The sequence below is a fragment of the Pinus tabuliformis genome, chromosome 4_1 (assembly GCF_031772625.1).
Source record: "Pinus tabuliformis cultivar Carrire ecotype Pingquan chromosome 4_1, CPIR1, whole genome shotgun sequence".
Lineage (NCBI taxonomy): Eukaryota > Viridiplantae > Streptophyta > Pinopsida > Pinales > Pinaceae > Pinus > Pinus tabuliformis.
This window is the reverse complement of record NC_142303.1, coordinates 849,580,095-849,597,883: the sequence shown is the minus strand read 5'-3', so window position 1 is coordinate 849,597,883 and position 17,789 is coordinate 849,580,095. Positions and strand designations below refer to the sequence as shown.

Genomic DNA, 17,789 nt, shown 5'->3' with positions numbered 1-17,789 from the left:
AACATTTGGTTTTGTTTTAAGATTTATTAAACAAAGTAAGAGGAATATGTTATCTTACACAACTACCCCAATGACCATAAAAGGGAGAGGAGTTATTTACAATGGGTTAATGAATACATCATAAAAAAAATTGGGATATGAAAATTTTTAGGTAACATTGTAAAGGATGATCATGGCTAGTTGATTTTCTACTTGATAGTTGTGATTAAAAAAAATACTTGAATAATATTATCTTGTTAAGGAAGGGTGTACTACAAATGTACTAGGAAGAATATTAAGACATTGAGTTTCATTAGCAAAATCACATACAAACTCAAATAATTCTATTAATTTATCGTCATTTTATAAATTTTTAGGGGTTTACTATCATTAATATGCATGAGAATTCGAAGCATCATTAAAGTGAACATATTGACATAGAATTAGTGAAGGCTTTGTAAATATGAACCATGACAAGGGTTAGGTTTAGGGCATGATTAGGTTTACAGAAAGAAGCAGGAGGATGGAGGAATTATTCAATTATCAATTACCTTATTCTACCTATATATTTGAACCTATTATTTTTACGCCGTAAGGTGTTTCCTTCTGGGAAGAACTCCCTTATATGCCACCGTGTCTTATTTTCGACCATTGATCTGATGTGTTAGACGATTAAAAGAGATTGTGCCGTTGGATCAGATCATTATAGTTGGAATTTTAATCAGTTAAGATTGCATGTGCTGGTTGAACTCCCTGTTTATCTCATGCTGGAGAGATTACCCGCTCGAAACCCTTCGCAGACAGTAGTGATGGCTTCGCTGGAGTTTCGATTTCCTGATTCACACAGTTGCCCTACAGATGTAGCCTTTATCGTGCCCTGAGGTGTTTAATTTAGATTTTAGCTCAATTTCCCATGTCTAATCTGAGTTAAATTTACTGTGATGTGTAGGGTTCCTCCCAGGTTGCCCGAATCCATCACGCAAACGACTTCCCTGCTGAATCCGAAGACCCCACAGGAAAATTTCTGTTCTAATGTGGAGCGTAAACCCTGGTAAGTGACGACTGACAATTGCAAGAATGCGTAAACCCTGGTAAGTGACCACTGACAATTGGAAGAATTCGATTTGTTCTCCGGTTAGGGTTTTACAATAGTTTCCTTATTTCTGCTCTTGGTTGATCTGCAGGGTGTTATTTCTACTCTTGGTTGATCTGCAAGGTGTTAGGCCCTCTACCGCGAAGGCTAATTTTAGCCACAAGAACGGGGTTGCCTCAGGAATAACTTGGGAATTTGGTCTTTTATGTCCTTCACCATTTCAGGTGCTTGCTCACATTCTGCTCTTTATTAGGTTGCTTATTTGGATTATTAAACCTTCAATTCTATCTTGTCCATAGGAATTTGCAGGCTTAGCCATTTTGGCTGATTCAAAGTTTCCCTTTGTGTTTGGATATTGTCTGACCCATGCGGGTAAGGCCCATACACAACTTTCATTTACTATTGCAGACAAAAGAATTTGGGTAATAACCTTCGACAGGAAGGAATAAAATCACACTATTTGTGAAGTTAGGTATTGCCTGTGTGATGTACCATTGCTCTTAGCATCAGACTAAACCTGTAAACTCTTAATATGTCCTAACACGAAATGTCAAGAAAATATGACAATTACAATACATGGTTGTTAGGGGGAGGACCTGTTGGGGGGCTTCATTGATAAAACAAAGAGCCTAATCATAGGATGGAACTGTCCACTTCAAAATATTAATGAAATTGTGACGGTTCTGGGATTCCCTTTAGAATGGAATGGAAATTATTTAAATATCTAGGAATCCCCATTTTGATCGGTGCCTCTAATATGGAGAGTTGAATCAATACCTTAAATAAATTTTCGAAGAAATTTCAAGCCTGGGGTGCTCAATGGCTCTCTTCATTAGGATGTGTTGTGATAGTCAAATATGTTCTATCGTCGCTTCCTGTCTACCTATACTCTGACCTTCTAGACCCAAAAGTTGTGCTCAATCAGATGAGCTTGTTAATTCACAAGTTTCTATGGCAGGGAGGGAGGAATAATGAAAGAAAATTCCATTTAGTAAACTGGAATGTAATTTGTCTCCCAATGGTTAATGGGGGATTGGCAGTCTAAGACCCTCTATTTATGAATATTGCTCCTAGAGCTACAATCGTTTGGATACTTATTTCAGATTTCAGTGTGTGGTGGAAATTTGGCTTTCTGCCGGAATATTCAACAAGAATTCTCTTCTCAGGGTAGAATCAACTTATTGGGCAGGTCCAGGTTTTACTATTTGAAAGCTGTGAAAGGAAGCAACCCCTCTTATTATTGATCACCTTAGTTGGAAACGGGGAAATAGGTCTTGCTTATATATTTTGAGATAACAAATATTTCCAAATATCCTATTGAGTGGAAGTGAAGAATTCAAAATCCTCGCTCAGTGGATGAAAAAAATGGTTTTTCTCAAATTAAAGGACATATAAAAATGGGATATCAAAGGGGTATGGAAGGGTTGGATCAACCTAGAGCTGGTGATTCATTTAAAGCTGGTTTGGGTTAATTAGACTTTAGTGATAAATGGTTGTTTATAGGAGCTGCCTAAACCTGTAGCAGACTTCCCTCTGTACAATTCATTCAGAGTGTTGATTGATCTGGAACTCTAACTGTTTTGGATGATCTGGTTTAATTTAAAATTGGGCAAAACAAACCAATGGAATCATTCCAACACAGAGAATTTTCACTGTGCCTGAAATTCTTGCTGGATTCTTGTCAAATTTGTGGTTGGAAAGAGGGTCTGTTTGCTATACAATTAACGTACTCTATTGTTCATGAGTAGCATGGTTTTTGTACCCCAATGAGCTTGTCAAATATTTCTGAAATGATATTTTGAACAGGTCAATCCTCACAATCATCATTTTATTTATTTTGTGAGTGCTGATTAGTTAGCCTTGATTTTTTAGTTTTCTAGCTATCCGGAAGAAAAACGCCACCTTCTCCCTCATGAAAGGTCCCTGTTTCTGGTATTGAATTTCCAATGGCTACATTGGGCAGTGCTACTTGTTAACCTGCAGATTAATAATTAATGCTTCTGCTGTTGCTGACATGGCACTGATTGCTGCTGCTATGATTTGTCTTATGTGAAGAAACATCCTTTAGTTCCTTAGGTTCTGAAAATTCCCTTTCTCCGGTACTAAAATCACTTAGAAGTGTTTGTGTGCTTTGTGGTTTCCCTTGTAATTGTTGTATTTGCCATATTTTCTTAGTTGCAATCTTTCAAAAAAACATGTTTTCTTAGCTGCAATCTTACGTAAAAAAACAAAGTAGTGTCATATCCGTTGTCAAGGATTTTGTTTCATGTTATTATGACTGTTTTGAGATGAAGAATTAAATGTTTTATGTTATGGTCTGCGTAATATACTTGATTGTCGAAATCAATAAAAATGTGTTAGATTGTTTTTGAAAGCACTTCTTATGACTCGTTGACTTGCAATTAACATGTTGTCTTCTCTTTTGGTGTCCTTATGATCAGGATGGAGCACAAGTAGGCTAGATTTGAGATCTTTGTCTGCCATGATGGCTGCTGATAAAAGGATTAGACGTCAGAACTGTGCTGGAATGGGAGAACCTTCCACAAAGTATGAGACTCTTCAAGGCAGGTTGAAAGCACTATCATCATCATGCGACTCAAGCCAAAAGTTCTGTCTGCAAGTATTTGATTCTGATTTGGAAGCATTGCCAACACAGCAGGAATCATTAGGCATTCAAAGGCTGATTATGTCTGAAACAAGAAAATTGCAAATTTGTTATGTGAAGGTCTTGGAGAAAGGGGATAGCTATGAGGTTCAATACACACATTTTATCAATTTGCTTGACTTATCATTCTGCTTCCACATACTGTCTGTTTTGAAGAGTATGGTATAAAATCAGATTCATCAAGCACTCTTGGAGTATCTCAAGTTATTGAGTGGGAGGGCCAATCTTTTAGTACAGTCAGCGCAATGGCATTGTTTTTCAATGGGGCAGGATCTGATTTTATTAAGCAACATGTCTCGGTTCAGAGTGAAAGTAATGTCCCATTTGAGAATTTGGTCAGAACCTACTGCACAATGGCAAGCCATGCAAAACATAAGGCTAATGAAGGAAAATGCAACTTTTTTGGAGAGGCATGTATTCATGCTGGTACAGTAGGGCTTACAGATTTGATTGCTCCACCATTTGATTCTCCCAGCTCGGAAACACAAGTGGATTATAACAGCCCTCATGCTGATCCACTTTCAGAGACTGGAGGTATGGCATAAGTTTGGATTGCAAGCAAAATAAACAAAAAATATAGTGCACCATATGAAGAGAGGAGTGTGACCACTGCTGTATGCTCAGCAGAATCAATCATTCATGTAATGCATTAGCTACAGAAGACTCGAGGTATGGCATAACATTGTATTGCAAACAAAATGTGCAAAATACAAACCATTCATGTAATGTTTTAGCTACAGAAGACTTGAGGTATGGCATAAGATTGGATTGCAAACAAAATGTGCAAAATACAAACAGTGGGCGTTATGAAGCGAGGAGTGTGATCAGTGCCATTTCTTCAGCAGAATCAATTATTCATGTTGTTGTATGGTCAGTTACATAACTAGCAAAATTGTATTTTATGGCAAACATTGGCAACTGCAGGGCTGTTTTAGGGATTTCTGGAAACAAATCAATCAAGGCAGAATGATTGACTAAAGATCACAGTGCAGCCATGGAGGAGATTCATAAGAGCTTCAAACACTCCATCCAGTTGATCAAAATATAGTGGTTTCCAAGGACAACTCTTGGCTGGTTAAAAGAAAATGTGCAAAATACAAACAGTGCACGTTATGAAGCAAGGAGTGTGATCAGTGCCATTTCTTCAGCAGAATCAATCATTCATGTTTCTGTGTGGTCAGTTACATAAATAGCAAAATTGTATTTAATGGCAAACATTGGCAAAATCTGGGCTGGTTTTAGGGATTTCTGGAAACAAATCAATAAGGGCAGAATGATTGGTTAGAGATCACAGTGCAGCCATGGAGGAGATTTTCAAAGAGCTTCAAGCACTCCATCCATATGGTCAAAATATAGTGGTTTCCAAGGACAACTCTTGGCTGATTAAAGGCATAATTCAGATTTTATACTTGAATTTGATATATGAACAGTGTAAAGATAACATTTTTGTTGGGAGAGGCCTATGTTAATGAATGTGATATCAAAGCAGAGTATAAATTCATGATAATTTTGTGGGATGGCCTCGGGGAGCATTTGTCTGACAATGAAGCTGTGCAAATTGTGCACAGGTATAGTTTCAATGGAAAAGCCAGGTTGTTAGATTGAGCTGCTCTTGACAAGAGAAAAACTGGGTGGTTAGATCGAGCTGCTCTTGACAATGCAGCCAAAATGCATGGTTTTATCAGCTATGATGATCATGGAAAATATGAAACATATACTCGGAAGCAGCCTGTTACTTCTTGTCAGTGTATATATATGCATGTGTACTACTGGTTTGATTGATGCTGAAGGTTTAAGTTTGGCGCTTGCATCTCTGATGTTGTTAGCCTCATTCCTGTGTACGTGCAATGAATTCATGCTACCTGGAACAGATCCCTCAATGGGAAGAAGAGGTTGACTCACGTCCAGAGAAACTGTTGAAGGTACAATGATCCCATACATACTGTTCCATCCAGAAATAGTCGTGGAATAACATTTCATGTAGACTTTACAAATAGTGGATATGAGAAGGTTGCTGCAACATCTACTGATGCAATAGAAGCAAGGGTAAGACGTTTGATTGTTTCATCCGAGACTTTTAGCGGGTAAATGTCCTGTGTGATGAAGAATTTCACTCCATAGACATGATGCTGGAAATGAGTTGTTCTCCATTGCAGTTATATATAGACTTCCTTAAATTCAACATATTCCTGTCAAGTTGCAATTAAATGCATCATTAATTAACACTATTAATGTTATAATGGAGTTGGGAGTTGCATGTGAAGATATTGAATTATTGCTCTAATGTTTTATTTTATAACGGAGCAGTTGGCTAACAAAAGGATACCAAACTACTTATCCCTTCTCGTTTTGGTACCAATCTTAAAAGATGATGAAGGGGAAAGAGGGACAGGTTGGTCCGCAAGGACATTGGAAAATCACAAATTGCACATTCCGGATTCCTGGAGACTGGGGTTTTTTTTCCAGAGGACTCTGTTTGCATTGTGCATTTTTATATTTCTCTTTACTTAAATATTCTCATTGCTGGATCAAAATGGGAAGTAACTTGTGTTTTGTAATAGTGGCAATGCTATTGGCCGGATTTTCTATGTTTATCTATTATTTTATTGAATGAAATAACATTTGAGTATCATTATTATGCTATCTTTATTCTTGAAATCCTTACCATTTCGGTTAGCTCTCAGGACTATAAAATTGTTCTGTTATTAAATCAGTTGGTTGATCAAATGCATTTTCGTGTTCCTATCTTTAAATTGAAAATTTACAAAAGATGTAAAATAGTGATTCGAAGTAATTCTGTGTCATGGGTATGCAGACTTGTATCTCAGGTACAGATCCTGGATGGGGATGTTGGGTACATCCTGGGTGTGGCTGGGTTGTATCCAGTTTGGGAGGGTATGTGGGGGTATATCCCCCTTCCCTATTCGCCATGTCATGGACACCTGAAACAGATCCTGGATGGGGATGTTGGGTACATCCTGGGTGTGGCTGGGTTGTATCCAGTTTGGGAGGGTATGTGCGGGTATATCCCCCTTCTCTATTCGCCATGTCATGGACACCTGCATGCGGTGCACCCCATTCCAATAAAAGAAAATAAACGAAGAAAACTTTAATCTGTCCTGTCCTTTTCTAATTGATTCATCGACCCACTTCCTTGTATTAAAATCTATTCAAATCCCAAGTCAGATGACTTACACCATTTCCTATTCATTCATTTGCTATCCATTTTTTGGCATTCGCTGGCGTTGGACATTCCTTTGCGATTGGGCATTTCTTTGGAGCTGAAAACACACATTCGCAGATGAGTTTCTGAGTGTTCCCTATGGATATGACATCTGTAGTGTTGGCGAGGCACTCCTGGGGCATTGGAGAAGCATTCTTGGGAGTTTGAGATGTTTATTTTTCTCATTTTACACACAGAAGAGTTTCATATTTTTCTCTTGAAATGTCGAATACATGTAGATTATTTTATTTTCTGCATCTAAGTAAACTCTTCCATAATGATATTTTCCTGGTGAGAGGTGATTTCGATCTGATAAAATCACTTGAGGAAAAGAAGGGTGGCATTTTCCATCTTGACACTAACTCACACCTCTTCCACAACATTATTAACTCGATGAAAATGGTGGAAATCCCTATCCGCAATTGAATCCACAACTGGAACAACAACAAAGGAGGTAAACATCAAATTTCTTGTTTGTCTAATCTCTTTTTAATCTCTAAATCTTTTCTTGCTAAAGATATTTTCTTGGGAGCTTCTATTTTACCGAGCATGGGGTCAATTTAATGACCCATTTTCCTTGAGCTTGACATCAAATAGTCCCCAATAACAGGCCATTTAGATTTGAAGGCTTATGGCTGTAGGATCCTTCCTCCGTGGATAAATCCAAGGAATGGTGGAAGGAAATGGAACTCCAAATCCATTCCCCAATGCCCATATTCTAGAAAACACTAAAATCCCTCAAGGCTCAAATCAAAAGATGGCTCCGAGGAAGAGTCTACGAATATTCTCCAAGAAAAAAACTAATTAAAAGTCCAAATGGGATATATACACTAACAAATTATCCTAGAGTGTCGATCTGAAGCCTTAGCTCAACAGAAAGGATCTATCTTGGTGCAATAATAAGAAAGAAGGAAACATGAAGAACAACTCTAGAAACATAAATCATAAATCAATTTGTTAAAAGAGGAAGAGAAAATTACTAGATTCTTCCACATATTTATACTCTAGCATCACCACCATAACCAAATATTTTCCCTTCTAGAAAACTCTAGAAAAAAACTCACATACGCAAGGACCTGGAAGGGGAGCTCAGGAATTTCTACAGTAATCTCTTGAAAGAACCCTCGACCAATAGGCTAACTTCCATTAGAAAAATAGTTCCCACATCCATTGTCTAGTTTCCCATGATCATAATGTCGCCCTCATGATAGAAATCACCCTTAAAGATCTGGAAGAGGTGGTCATGAGTAATTTTGTTGTTACTTATGCATATAATTAATTTAATAAAAAATAATACATTAAGATTTTAAATGTTATATAAAACAAGTTTAATCAAAAATATATATTTTATGTTTTTGGTTAATATGCAGTCATTTATGTAGATATGTAGTATTCATGTTAACACATAATATTGTAAATGGCATACGACATTGACTTTAAACAATAATTATATATATAAATATATGAACAACAATTTTTTTTTGTATTTAGATAGAAAGTATTAGGTAAGTTTAAATGATGACATTGATCTTGAATATATTTATTTTTTTATTACATATATTGAATTTAATAAATTAAAATTTTAAATATTATATAAGAGTGTTCTAATCAATATGTTAATAAGGGATTAATTGTCACTCTTTAATATTTTATTCTATGATAAAAAACAAGGAAAAGAAATGTTACAAGATCACTATAGTTATGTTGACTTAACAAGTTAGGAAGGTTGGATGTGTGGCATTTTTTTTTGGTAATGAGAACGAATGTGGGTAAGACCTGACCAATCTAAGAGGATGTGTTTTTCGTCTTCAATCCTCTTAGTATCGCAAAGGTGATGGGTTCTTTAGTGTGAGGATATTTGGTGGATAGTCCAATGCCCAGTTTCACTACGAAGCTCGCAAATGTGACTAAGTGATAGGTTCTTTAGTCTCAAGGTATTTGGTCGATAGTCCAATGCCCAGTTTCACTATGAAGCTCATGAGAATCAGTTCTCATATTTGCAATGTTTATTATATTCTGCATACTGGTCAAGATAGAGAGATAATTCGTGTTAGAAAGGGTGGGGTTGATCTCATTCTTGTAATGCCTTAGCTTCCTTTTCTCCTCTATCTACTTATCATCCAACAATTTATCCTTAAATTTGGAGCTAATAGTACTTTTAATATTATCCTTATTCCTCAGGATGACCTCCTCCTTTATCCCCCAATGGTCGAGTCAAGACTAGGCATCCATATGCCATCTGCGTTTGAGATGGAAATGTTATTTCTTCTATACATTAGACTATGCTTAATATATATACACACATATTAATTGTATATGTACATAAGAAATTGAATTTAAATATAATAATTTTGTTGTTACCTATGTGAATAATTAATTTCATTTCATTACATTAAGAAATTAAGAAGGAGGGCTTGAGTTTCGTTGCACTATGGTGGAGATTGGAGCTCGATGCAGCCTTATGGATATCGTGGAGCCGTTATTCTCAATACTGTATACAGGATGCAAAAGCCCCAATACCTTGGTGACAACCCCAGCCGCAGACACTTGCATTGTAAGGTATAAATACCCTAGAGCTACCATATTGGATCTAGGATATACACTCATCCTAGGGATATGTAATTCTAATTATGAAGATTATAACTTCTAGATGATTGATGTGATATGGTTCAATGATCAATCTATGTTTTTTTATGTTTTTTATATCTAATTCATCATTCTACATGTTTTTGTTGACATATATGTATCAAAAATTAAAAAATATAAAATATATATATATATATATATATATATATATATATATTTTAAAAATTGCTCTGGGATTCGCTCCCAAACCGGGAGCTTCTGAAAATGTCGCTCCCGCTCCCAAGTAACATTGATTGTGCCTTTGTATTGGCAAGAAAACTTGTTTCATGAAAATTGAAATTTTGTAAGTTAATATACATGTAACCAATTCAAACAACCAAGAATGAGAATTGAAATTCTGTAAGTTAATATGGAGTGACCAATTCATACAGCTAAGCACATTTTAGGAGACAAAAAGAACATTATATTATTCGTTCAATATAAGTAATAGTTACAAGCATCTCAAAAGAAATAACAAATAGACAACCCATTTTCCTTCCTACATAATTGCCAAACCATAATAATCAACCCAAAACATACATATTGTAGAAATCTAGATGTCTCTGAGTTGTATGTAGTTAATCCGAAATCAATATCCTCAACCATACTTTTACAAACCTGGAGCCAGCAAACCATTTTCTCACAAAATAACTACTACTCGACAAGATTCAAGAAACAATGAACTCTCCACTGTAAACTACAGGATGGACTAAAAGCATTTCCTGTGAACAATTGATGGGCCACATTCGTCATATTTTGCTCGTGTTACCCACATCTGTACAAACCAACGATGAAATTAGTCACAAACATGCTTGTATTTGATGAATCAATGAACCCAATATGAAATAATCAGAATGATGTTATTTGATGTTAGAACCTTAGTATCGGTTAATATAAACAACAAAAGTTATAGTTCCTTAGCCAGAGATATCTTCGAGTAGAGTTGGGTCCAATTGGTATTAGAATGAAATTGCTAAGGTTAGGGTTTCATTTTTTCTATTAGACTAGTTCCACTGTCTAAATTAATAAAATCAAAGAATACTTGTAGCCAAAGGCATTGGTTCATGACTAGCATCAAGCCATTCACATAGGTTCTATTATCAGTTTGGAGTCTGGACTACCCTCTTACATTTTTTATGTCAATCAAGTTATACCAGAGTTGGATACATCAACTTGTTCTCAATCGAACATTCTAGCTCAGACCATTTAGGACTAACTCTTTGCCATGCTCAAGTAAGACTTGGTAAGGTCTTTTTGGGACATGACTTAGCAGGCTGGCCTTTTAGGACCAGAGCTCTACTAAGGGCTGAGCTTCTATGATTGAAGCTCTACTTATATAAAACCTTTCAGGACCTAAAGTTCTACTTACATAGGACCTTTCAGGACCTTTCTTTTGGCAAAGGGAAGTTTATTTTTGGAAAGCTCAGGAAAGACCCTTTAACACCAACCTGGTATAGTCCTTCTAAGACCAGAGCTCTGCTTAGATAAGACCTTTCGGGAGCTTTTCCAAGGACTGATTGCTCTGAAATTGGATGATTAGGATTTTGCATATTGCAACTGATTGATGTGCTTTTGATGATATGGCCATGACTATTCTGGCTTTTTATGTAATTGAAATAGTTTTTCTAATGATGTTTTGTAAAGATCCTACAACCTAAACTGTTTGAGATGGTAAATTATATCACAGATATCTGGTCATACAGCCGGTGAAGTAAAGACTGTTGCTGACATGCATGAAAGGAAGGCCGAAATGGCTCGTCAAGCTGATGCTTTTATTGCTCTTCTAGGTGATTTGATACTTCGCATTTTTAAGAAACTTTTTGGGGTATGATAAATAGGATGGTTTGCTGTTAATTGCTTAGTTTTTAATTGCACCTTGAGAAGCCAGGTGCACTCCATAGCCACTGAAATGTGCCATGACGGTAGGTAATTCTAATAAACTAAAATGAAAATAAAATGTGAAGGTCCAATTATCAATGTTAAGAAAGGAGCTCAGGCCATTTGTAATTATGTAAAAAAACTTAAAATTAAATTGATATAGATCCATCATACCTGGTAACTAGAAATTTGAATCTCTTGTTGTTTGTTTGTTAAGTATATCTCTCTATGTTTAATAGATCAAAGGTTACGATGAATCTATGCTAATGGTAAATATGCATTGATTAGGTCCTGGTGAGAGACAATATGCAGATAATTTATAATAAAACTTGCAAATCCTTTGATATTCCATTCATTGATTTCTTCAAGAATTGGTTGATTTAAGGTGGTTATGGAACAATGGAAGAGCTGCTAGAGATGATCACATGGTCACAACTAGGAATTCATGATAAGCCGGTACATATCCACTATTTAGTGTTGAATTGTTTTAGAGTTCATTCAGTACCCTTACCATTGATCTTCAAGAGTATTTCCAATTATTGAGAGTATTGATCAGTCATAACTTACTGAAAGTGCAGGTGGGTTTACTTAATGTTGATGGCTATTACAATTGCTTGCTTGCCTTATTTGATAAGGGTGTTGAAGAGGGATTTATAAAGCCTTCTGCACGGCATATTGTTGTGTCTGCTCCAACAGGAAAAGAACTTATAGCCAGGATGGAGGTAGGGAGAATGTTATAGAAGTGATTCTAGCTTGATGTTTGCAGTGTCTAGTAAAGAACATGGTCAGGGATTGGTATCCAAAATAAAATGTTATCATTAATGGATTAGAACTTTTGACTGCTCATCTTTTAGTTATATATTCATATATTCTGGTGACGGGGATTAAAAACATTTGTAGTTTGGATATTCTGTGCAGGAATATGTACCTATACACGACATGGTTGCTCCTCGAGGAAACTGGGAAATTGAACGACTAGGATACCCTGCAGCCTCTGATTTGCATTCATAATAAATTTGACCTGGCTTGGTCCCCAATTGTAGGCAGTTGTGTCTTTTTGAACTTCTTAATTTAACATCATCGATCATATGCATAGAAGTTGCGCAGGGGATCTGTAGGTTCAGAACATAGAAGGGGAAGTTTGAACCAGTGTTACCAGGATCGTGGCTTGAACCTGCCATTTTCCCAACTTGTCTGAGTCAAACTTGGTTGTTGACAGAGAGTTTGATTTTCCAACTTGTAACTTGTTTGTTGACAGAGTTTGACTGTCAACACGAGTTTGACCTCTGAGCATGAGTATGACTTAGTTGACTGAATCAAACTTGTGTAATAAAAACCCTCATCCAGCCCAATTTAGGTTATTTTTACCTCTGCTGGGTTCATTGCTCCTCTACTGAGTGATTAATTTCTGTGAAACAGACTGAAGGGAGGTCATGTTGTCGCACTTACCATTGCTTATATATTTTCATCAAAATATATATGTGTATATCTTTATATTTTTGTTCTACTCTCCAATTTTGTCCTGAATTTTTTCCTTATCCTTGCCCAAAACTTGGCCTCCCCGAATTTTCCTTGATTATGCATCTGGTAATGCTTGGAGGGAGCTGTGCTAAACGCCATCTCTTTCTTTAAACTGTTAGAAGCCCCCCAAATGCCCTGTTTATTTCTGTATCCATGTATACGACTAGGCCATATGTGTTCTCTGTGTTGGTGAAGTGATAACATGGAATTTAAATGCCCTACTAGGCTACATGTACTGTGCTGTCAAATTGGCCCCGTGAAACTTGAAATCATGATAACTGATTTGGAATTGCGATTTTTTATCTGCTAACACTAGAGTGCTGGGACACACTCATCATCAAGCTATGTACACTAGACTTCTTAATAAATGAATAAACTGTGGTCTAATTGTTAGCAGGTCTCATTTGTCTAACTGTAGTTACTAGCCATCAAAAGCACAGAAAAAGATTTAGAGCTAATGCTAAATGTGTATGAGCAGGGTTTTGCTTGGTAGAGTTTCTTTGACTACTGGACAGGGCACCATCTATGCTGATTCTTGTATTGTAGAATCTTCTTGACAAACAATTTCCCTTGAAACCTGAGACAGCCTTCTAACTCAACTCATATGTCTTTGACCTGGGAGGGAGGTATAATTATATGGTACCTAGTAACATCATACTCCAACTCCACATCACCTGGAGTCATCTTTCTTTTTCGGGTCCGGAAAAATATTGTCCCACAGTTTAGGCGTTCCAAGCATATTGCTAGCCCCTTGCAGATTTCCTCCCTCATCCCAGTTTTTTTGGATGGACGACGAGGGTAGTAACCAACTGCTCGCTGAAATACCAGCTGGTAACCCCAAGGTATTTAATGATATTTGCTCCCGTGAAGGGCCACCCACCCCTTGGGATATAAAATCGTGTTATTTGTTGTTGTTATTGATATGGATGAATAGTTTATGTCCTAGACTTCCTTTTGTTCCTCATATCCTGAATAATAATCAATCTAGATGGTATTGTATGTGCTGCTTCAAAAAGAGAGATTTACAGAATATATATCTTGTCGAACAAGTCATAAATGACTTCTGGTTATTCACAATTGAAGTTGGGTGGTTGTTTAATCCACAATCCAATCTATTAATTTTCTAGTATGCCTTCTCTTTCCTACTTCTTGCTACCATGGATCGTCGAAATCAGTGTATTGCTTGCTTGCTTTTACATTTGAGAATTGTAACCCACTACGGACTAAACTTACACAATTAATTTCCTTTGCAGAACTTGAAAAGCACATACCTGATGCACATGTTTTAATTTCTACGCCTTTCCACCCGGCCTATGTGACAGCAGAGAGGATCAAGAAGGAAAAGAACTTAAAGCTTCTTTTGACAGCTGGTATTGGTTCTGATCACATTGATCTAAATGCTGCAGTAGCCGCTGCTGTGACTGTCGCAGAAGTTACAGGTACTATTTCTGAAATTATACTGCTTGTCACTGCCCTGTTCACGCTATGGACATTTTGGTATGAACAAGTTTCTGCAATGATTCTTCATAATTTAACTAACACCTTCTTCAACAATTTTTACAGCAAGTAATGTGGTGTCCGTGGCAGAAGATGAGCTAATGCGCATTCTCATATTGATGCGAAACTTTGTGCCTGGATATAAGCAAATTGTTGAGGGTGATTGGAAAGTGGCAACAATTTCTTACAGGTCATATGATCTAGAAGGGAAAACTATTGGTACTATTGGTGCAGGGCGTATTGGCAAAGAACTACTTAAGCGTTTGAAGGTATTCATTCTTAGGATCTAGTACTACTTCATGATGTTGCAAACTTCTTTTCAAAAATCAGTGCTCCATAATTCTTATGCATGCATGTTGTTTGTTTCAAAATTTCAATCTAATAATAATAAACATTACATGATGTTGAATTGAATTGTGTTCCTTTGTACAGCGCTTCAATTGTAAGCTTCTTTACCACGACCGTCTTTCTATTGGACCCGAATTGGAAAAGGAAATTGGAGAAACATTGGAGACAAATCTTGACGAAATGCTACCTAAATGTGATGTACTTGTCATTAATATGCCTCTTTCTGACAAAACTAGGTGCGCCTTATCACAATTTCATAAATAATCTCTCCCATTATTCACTCAGACATCAATAGCACCTATATATTTTATACAACTTGTGAACAAAAACCTAATTATTGTTTCTCTTGCCCTTTCCTTTTGGTTACAGTAGGGGAATGTTTAACAAGGAAGGTGTTCTCTACCAAGCCTAGCTTCTTTCTCAAAATCTTAACATCCCCTTTGCAAAGGGTTTCATTAGAATGACAACAACCCGCATTTAAAGCATTTCTCCACCCCTCTCCTAATTAGAAATACAATTTTGGGTTCTCTACTAATTTTCTCCACACCCATTTAATCTAACAATGGACGTAGAGCATGTATATTTATACCTGTGTGTTGGAAATACCATTTTATACTTTAATGTTTATTATTTTTGTTTTATTATTATTACTTGAATTTCTTCTTAACAAGTGGTTGTGTTTCTTTTGGTTTTAGTGAAAGTATGGGCTCCAATGTTGGCTCTCTTATTTTGGAGTATAATTCATCTTTGAGAATTTTTCAATTATTAAAGTAGGTTATTCAATTGCTTAAAATATTAAATTTATTTCAAAAAGTTTTTGTTACTTTATAGGTTAGACACTGGCTTGAAATATTAAATTTATTTCAAAATGTTTTTGTTACTTTATAGATAAGGCGTAGATTTCTTGGCTCTATGATGAAAATAATGAAGGGAAAATACATGTTAATATGTTACTTGTGCTCTTTGACTGAAAAATACACGGTGAGAGAAAAATGCATATTATGCTAATTGAGGAATGTTTTTCGCTTGTCGAACTTATAGTATTGAATTTAACACACTAACACTTTACAACAATGAACTAACAATATTCATGATGAAAATAGCAATATGGAAGATTTATCTGCATAATGAAAAAGGCAATATGGAAGATTCTGATCACGTTCCAAGGCATTTCTTAAAATGTGGATGTGACAAAAGGTTGTTGTGGAAGTTGTTGTTTGTATATGGGAAATTTCTTGATCATTGTGTATAATCCTAATGTTGATAGATATGTCTACTAAGTGCTTCCAGTTAATGGGGCATTGATTTGAGCATTCAATATATTTTTATTCTTTATCAAAGTATTCTTTTGTTGTGTTTGTATTTTTCAATTTATGCCTTACGGCGTTTCCTTTGCAACATCTGGTGCAAATGCTAGTGTATATTATCCTAACCACCATTTAATATATGTTTTTCCAATCCTTTCTCAATCACTTCCACTTCAAAATATAGAGAGATAAACAACCTCTCTCTTCACTTACATACCTCTCACACCTCCGAAGTAATTTCTTTCATAGTGCACAATAACAAAAATTTCCATGAGTGTTCACCATTACTTCAAACTCTCCAAAGAAATAACATTGGATAATGTAAGTTCAAATGATAAGCCATACTACTACACTCCTAGGATATGTGGCTCTCATAGACTAGGTTGCAAAAGGGGTAATAATGATTTTGTATTTGCTAAGTTTTTGCATGCTTGAGAGCCATGTATTAATATTGTCAGAAAATTCTAAAATAAATACAATAAATTAGGCTTATTCTACCCACACATAGTAGCAACATAAAGAAGAATATATCTAAAGGTTATTCAAAAGAGAAAAGGAAAATTGTTCTTGACCTATGTAGGCTTGGTTGTTTAATAGTTGAATAAGATGTCTATAACAAGTTGTTGTATGCATATTAGCTAAACAAATGAGTGTATCATGCATACATAAAATAATGTGAAAGATCTCTCTTATGTAGTGAATTTTTTTAGACACTTTACAATTTAAAAATAATTTACTAATCACTTTCAATAAATATGCAAAATACATATTATTTTAAAATTTAAATGTGAGAATATGTCATAGTTTAAATATTTATATTTGATTTCTAAAATTCATATTAATCCAACATATATCATTAATGTTTTTTTTTTTTTTAATAGTAAAAATAATTTATTTACTACTAATTCTTAGTATAAAATACTATTTTAATTAAAAATGTGAAGATTTAATTTATAATAATTAGATTTTGAACTCTAATTTTAAATTACGTGTCAATAAAAATTCTAATAATGACACAAGTGAAAATAGTAAAGTGTAAATCATTAAATGGTTACATATACTTCTTTACAACTATGAGCATGGTCATAGTGGTTGTAGATATACAAATGAGTCTAGACACTCAATATAGCTTGGTGTAGATAAGTGTTTCTTGAGGCTGTGCATTGACAATATAACTCTATGCTTTTTTGTTTTCTTGCAGAATTAACTTAAATTCAATCAAGTTGTTGAGATAATGTCACATGTTTCTGAGTAAAGTCGGCTCTTTGAATTAAATATCAACCGTCGTGCTCGCTCAATTGTTACGTAGCGTTAGATACACAGTGTGTATATAATTGTGTATATACACATTGATTGCGTTTCACATAGGTACAGTGTATCACATGATCTCTCCACCGAGGGAGTCGAATATAAAAATAGCGCTTGTGAAGAGCCTGTGTGCAGAGTTAAAGATTGAGTGAAGAGATGCGTTCGGAAGGTCATAACAAATCAGAGCCTCAGATGTGCATTAAAGGGTGTGGATTTTATGGAATCTCGGCAGCGCAGAATATGTGTTCAGGGTGTTACAAAGACCATCTTCTTAAACTCAAAGTTACAGTCACTCCCACGGCTGCCATGTATGAGCAGACCACTAATGTTGAACGTGCTGGTGGT

The 17,789-nt window shown here is 35.7% G+C and overlaps 2 protein-coding genes across 4 annotated transcripts; both read left to right on the top strand.

Annotated features, from left to right (window-relative positions):
- Positions 1-594: 594 nt before the first annotated feature.
- On the top strand, positions 595-12,505 carry LOC149178886 (putative cytokinin riboside 5'-monophosphate phosphoribohydrolase LOGL1). 3 transcript variants are annotated; one of them, XM_089420473.1, is made up of 6 exons: positions 595-839; positions 929-1,296; positions 11,273-11,372; positions 11,849-11,919; positions 12,042-12,185; positions 12,382-12,505. In XM_089420473.1, the coding sequence occupies exons 3-6, from the start codon at positions 11,315-11,317 to the stop codon at positions 12,472-12,474; spliced, it is 366 nt and encodes a 121-aa protein (XP_089276599.1). In that variant the 5' UTR covers positions 595-839; positions 929-1,296; positions 11,273-11,314; the 3' UTR covers positions 12,475-12,505. The 3 variants fall into 3 exon arrangements, with proteins under 3 accessions (XP_089276599.1, XP_089276598.1, XP_089276597.1); XM_089420472.1 differs by having other exon boundaries at positions 595-861; XM_089420471.1 differs by having other exon boundaries at positions 595-1,296.
- A 1,264-nt stretch (positions 12,506-13,769) lies between these two features.
- On the top strand, positions 13,770-15,241 carry LOC149178885 (formate dehydrogenase, chloroplastic/mitochondrial-like). Its single transcript, XM_089422271.1, has 5 exons — positions 13,770-13,815; positions 14,238-14,423; positions 14,548-14,750; positions 14,914-15,065; positions 15,202-15,241. Exons 1-5 carry the CDS (start codon positions 13,770-13,772, stop codon positions 15,239-15,241), a joined length of 627 nt encoding a protein of 208 aa, XP_089278397.1.
- The last annotated feature ends 2,548 nt before the right edge of the window (positions 15,242-17,789 follow it).

Coding starts and splice junctions, on each gene's coding strand:
- LOC149178886 (XM_089420473.1), top strand. CDS start 11,315: ATGCATGAAAGGAAGGCCGAAATGGCTCGTCAAGCTGATGCTTTTATT. Junction 11,373..11,848: donor TGCTTTTATTGCTCTTCTAG/GTGATTTGATAC, acceptor GGTTGATTTAAG/GTGGTTATGGAACAATGGAA. Junction 12,186..12,381: donor AACTTATAGCCAGGATGGAG/GTAGGGAGAATG, acceptor TATTCTGTGCAG/GAATATGTACCTATACACGA.
- LOC149178885 (XM_089422271.1), top strand. CDS start 13,770: ATGGACGACGAGGGTAGTAACCAACTGCTCGCTGAAATACCAGCTG. Junction 13,816..14,237: donor GCTCGCTGAAATACCAGCTG/GTAACCCCAAGG, acceptor TTTCCTTTGCAG/AACTTGAAAAGCACATACCT. Junction 15,066..15,201: donor CCTCTTTCTGACAAAACTAG/GTGCGCCTTATC, acceptor TGGTTACAGTAG/GGGAATGTTTAACAAGGAAG.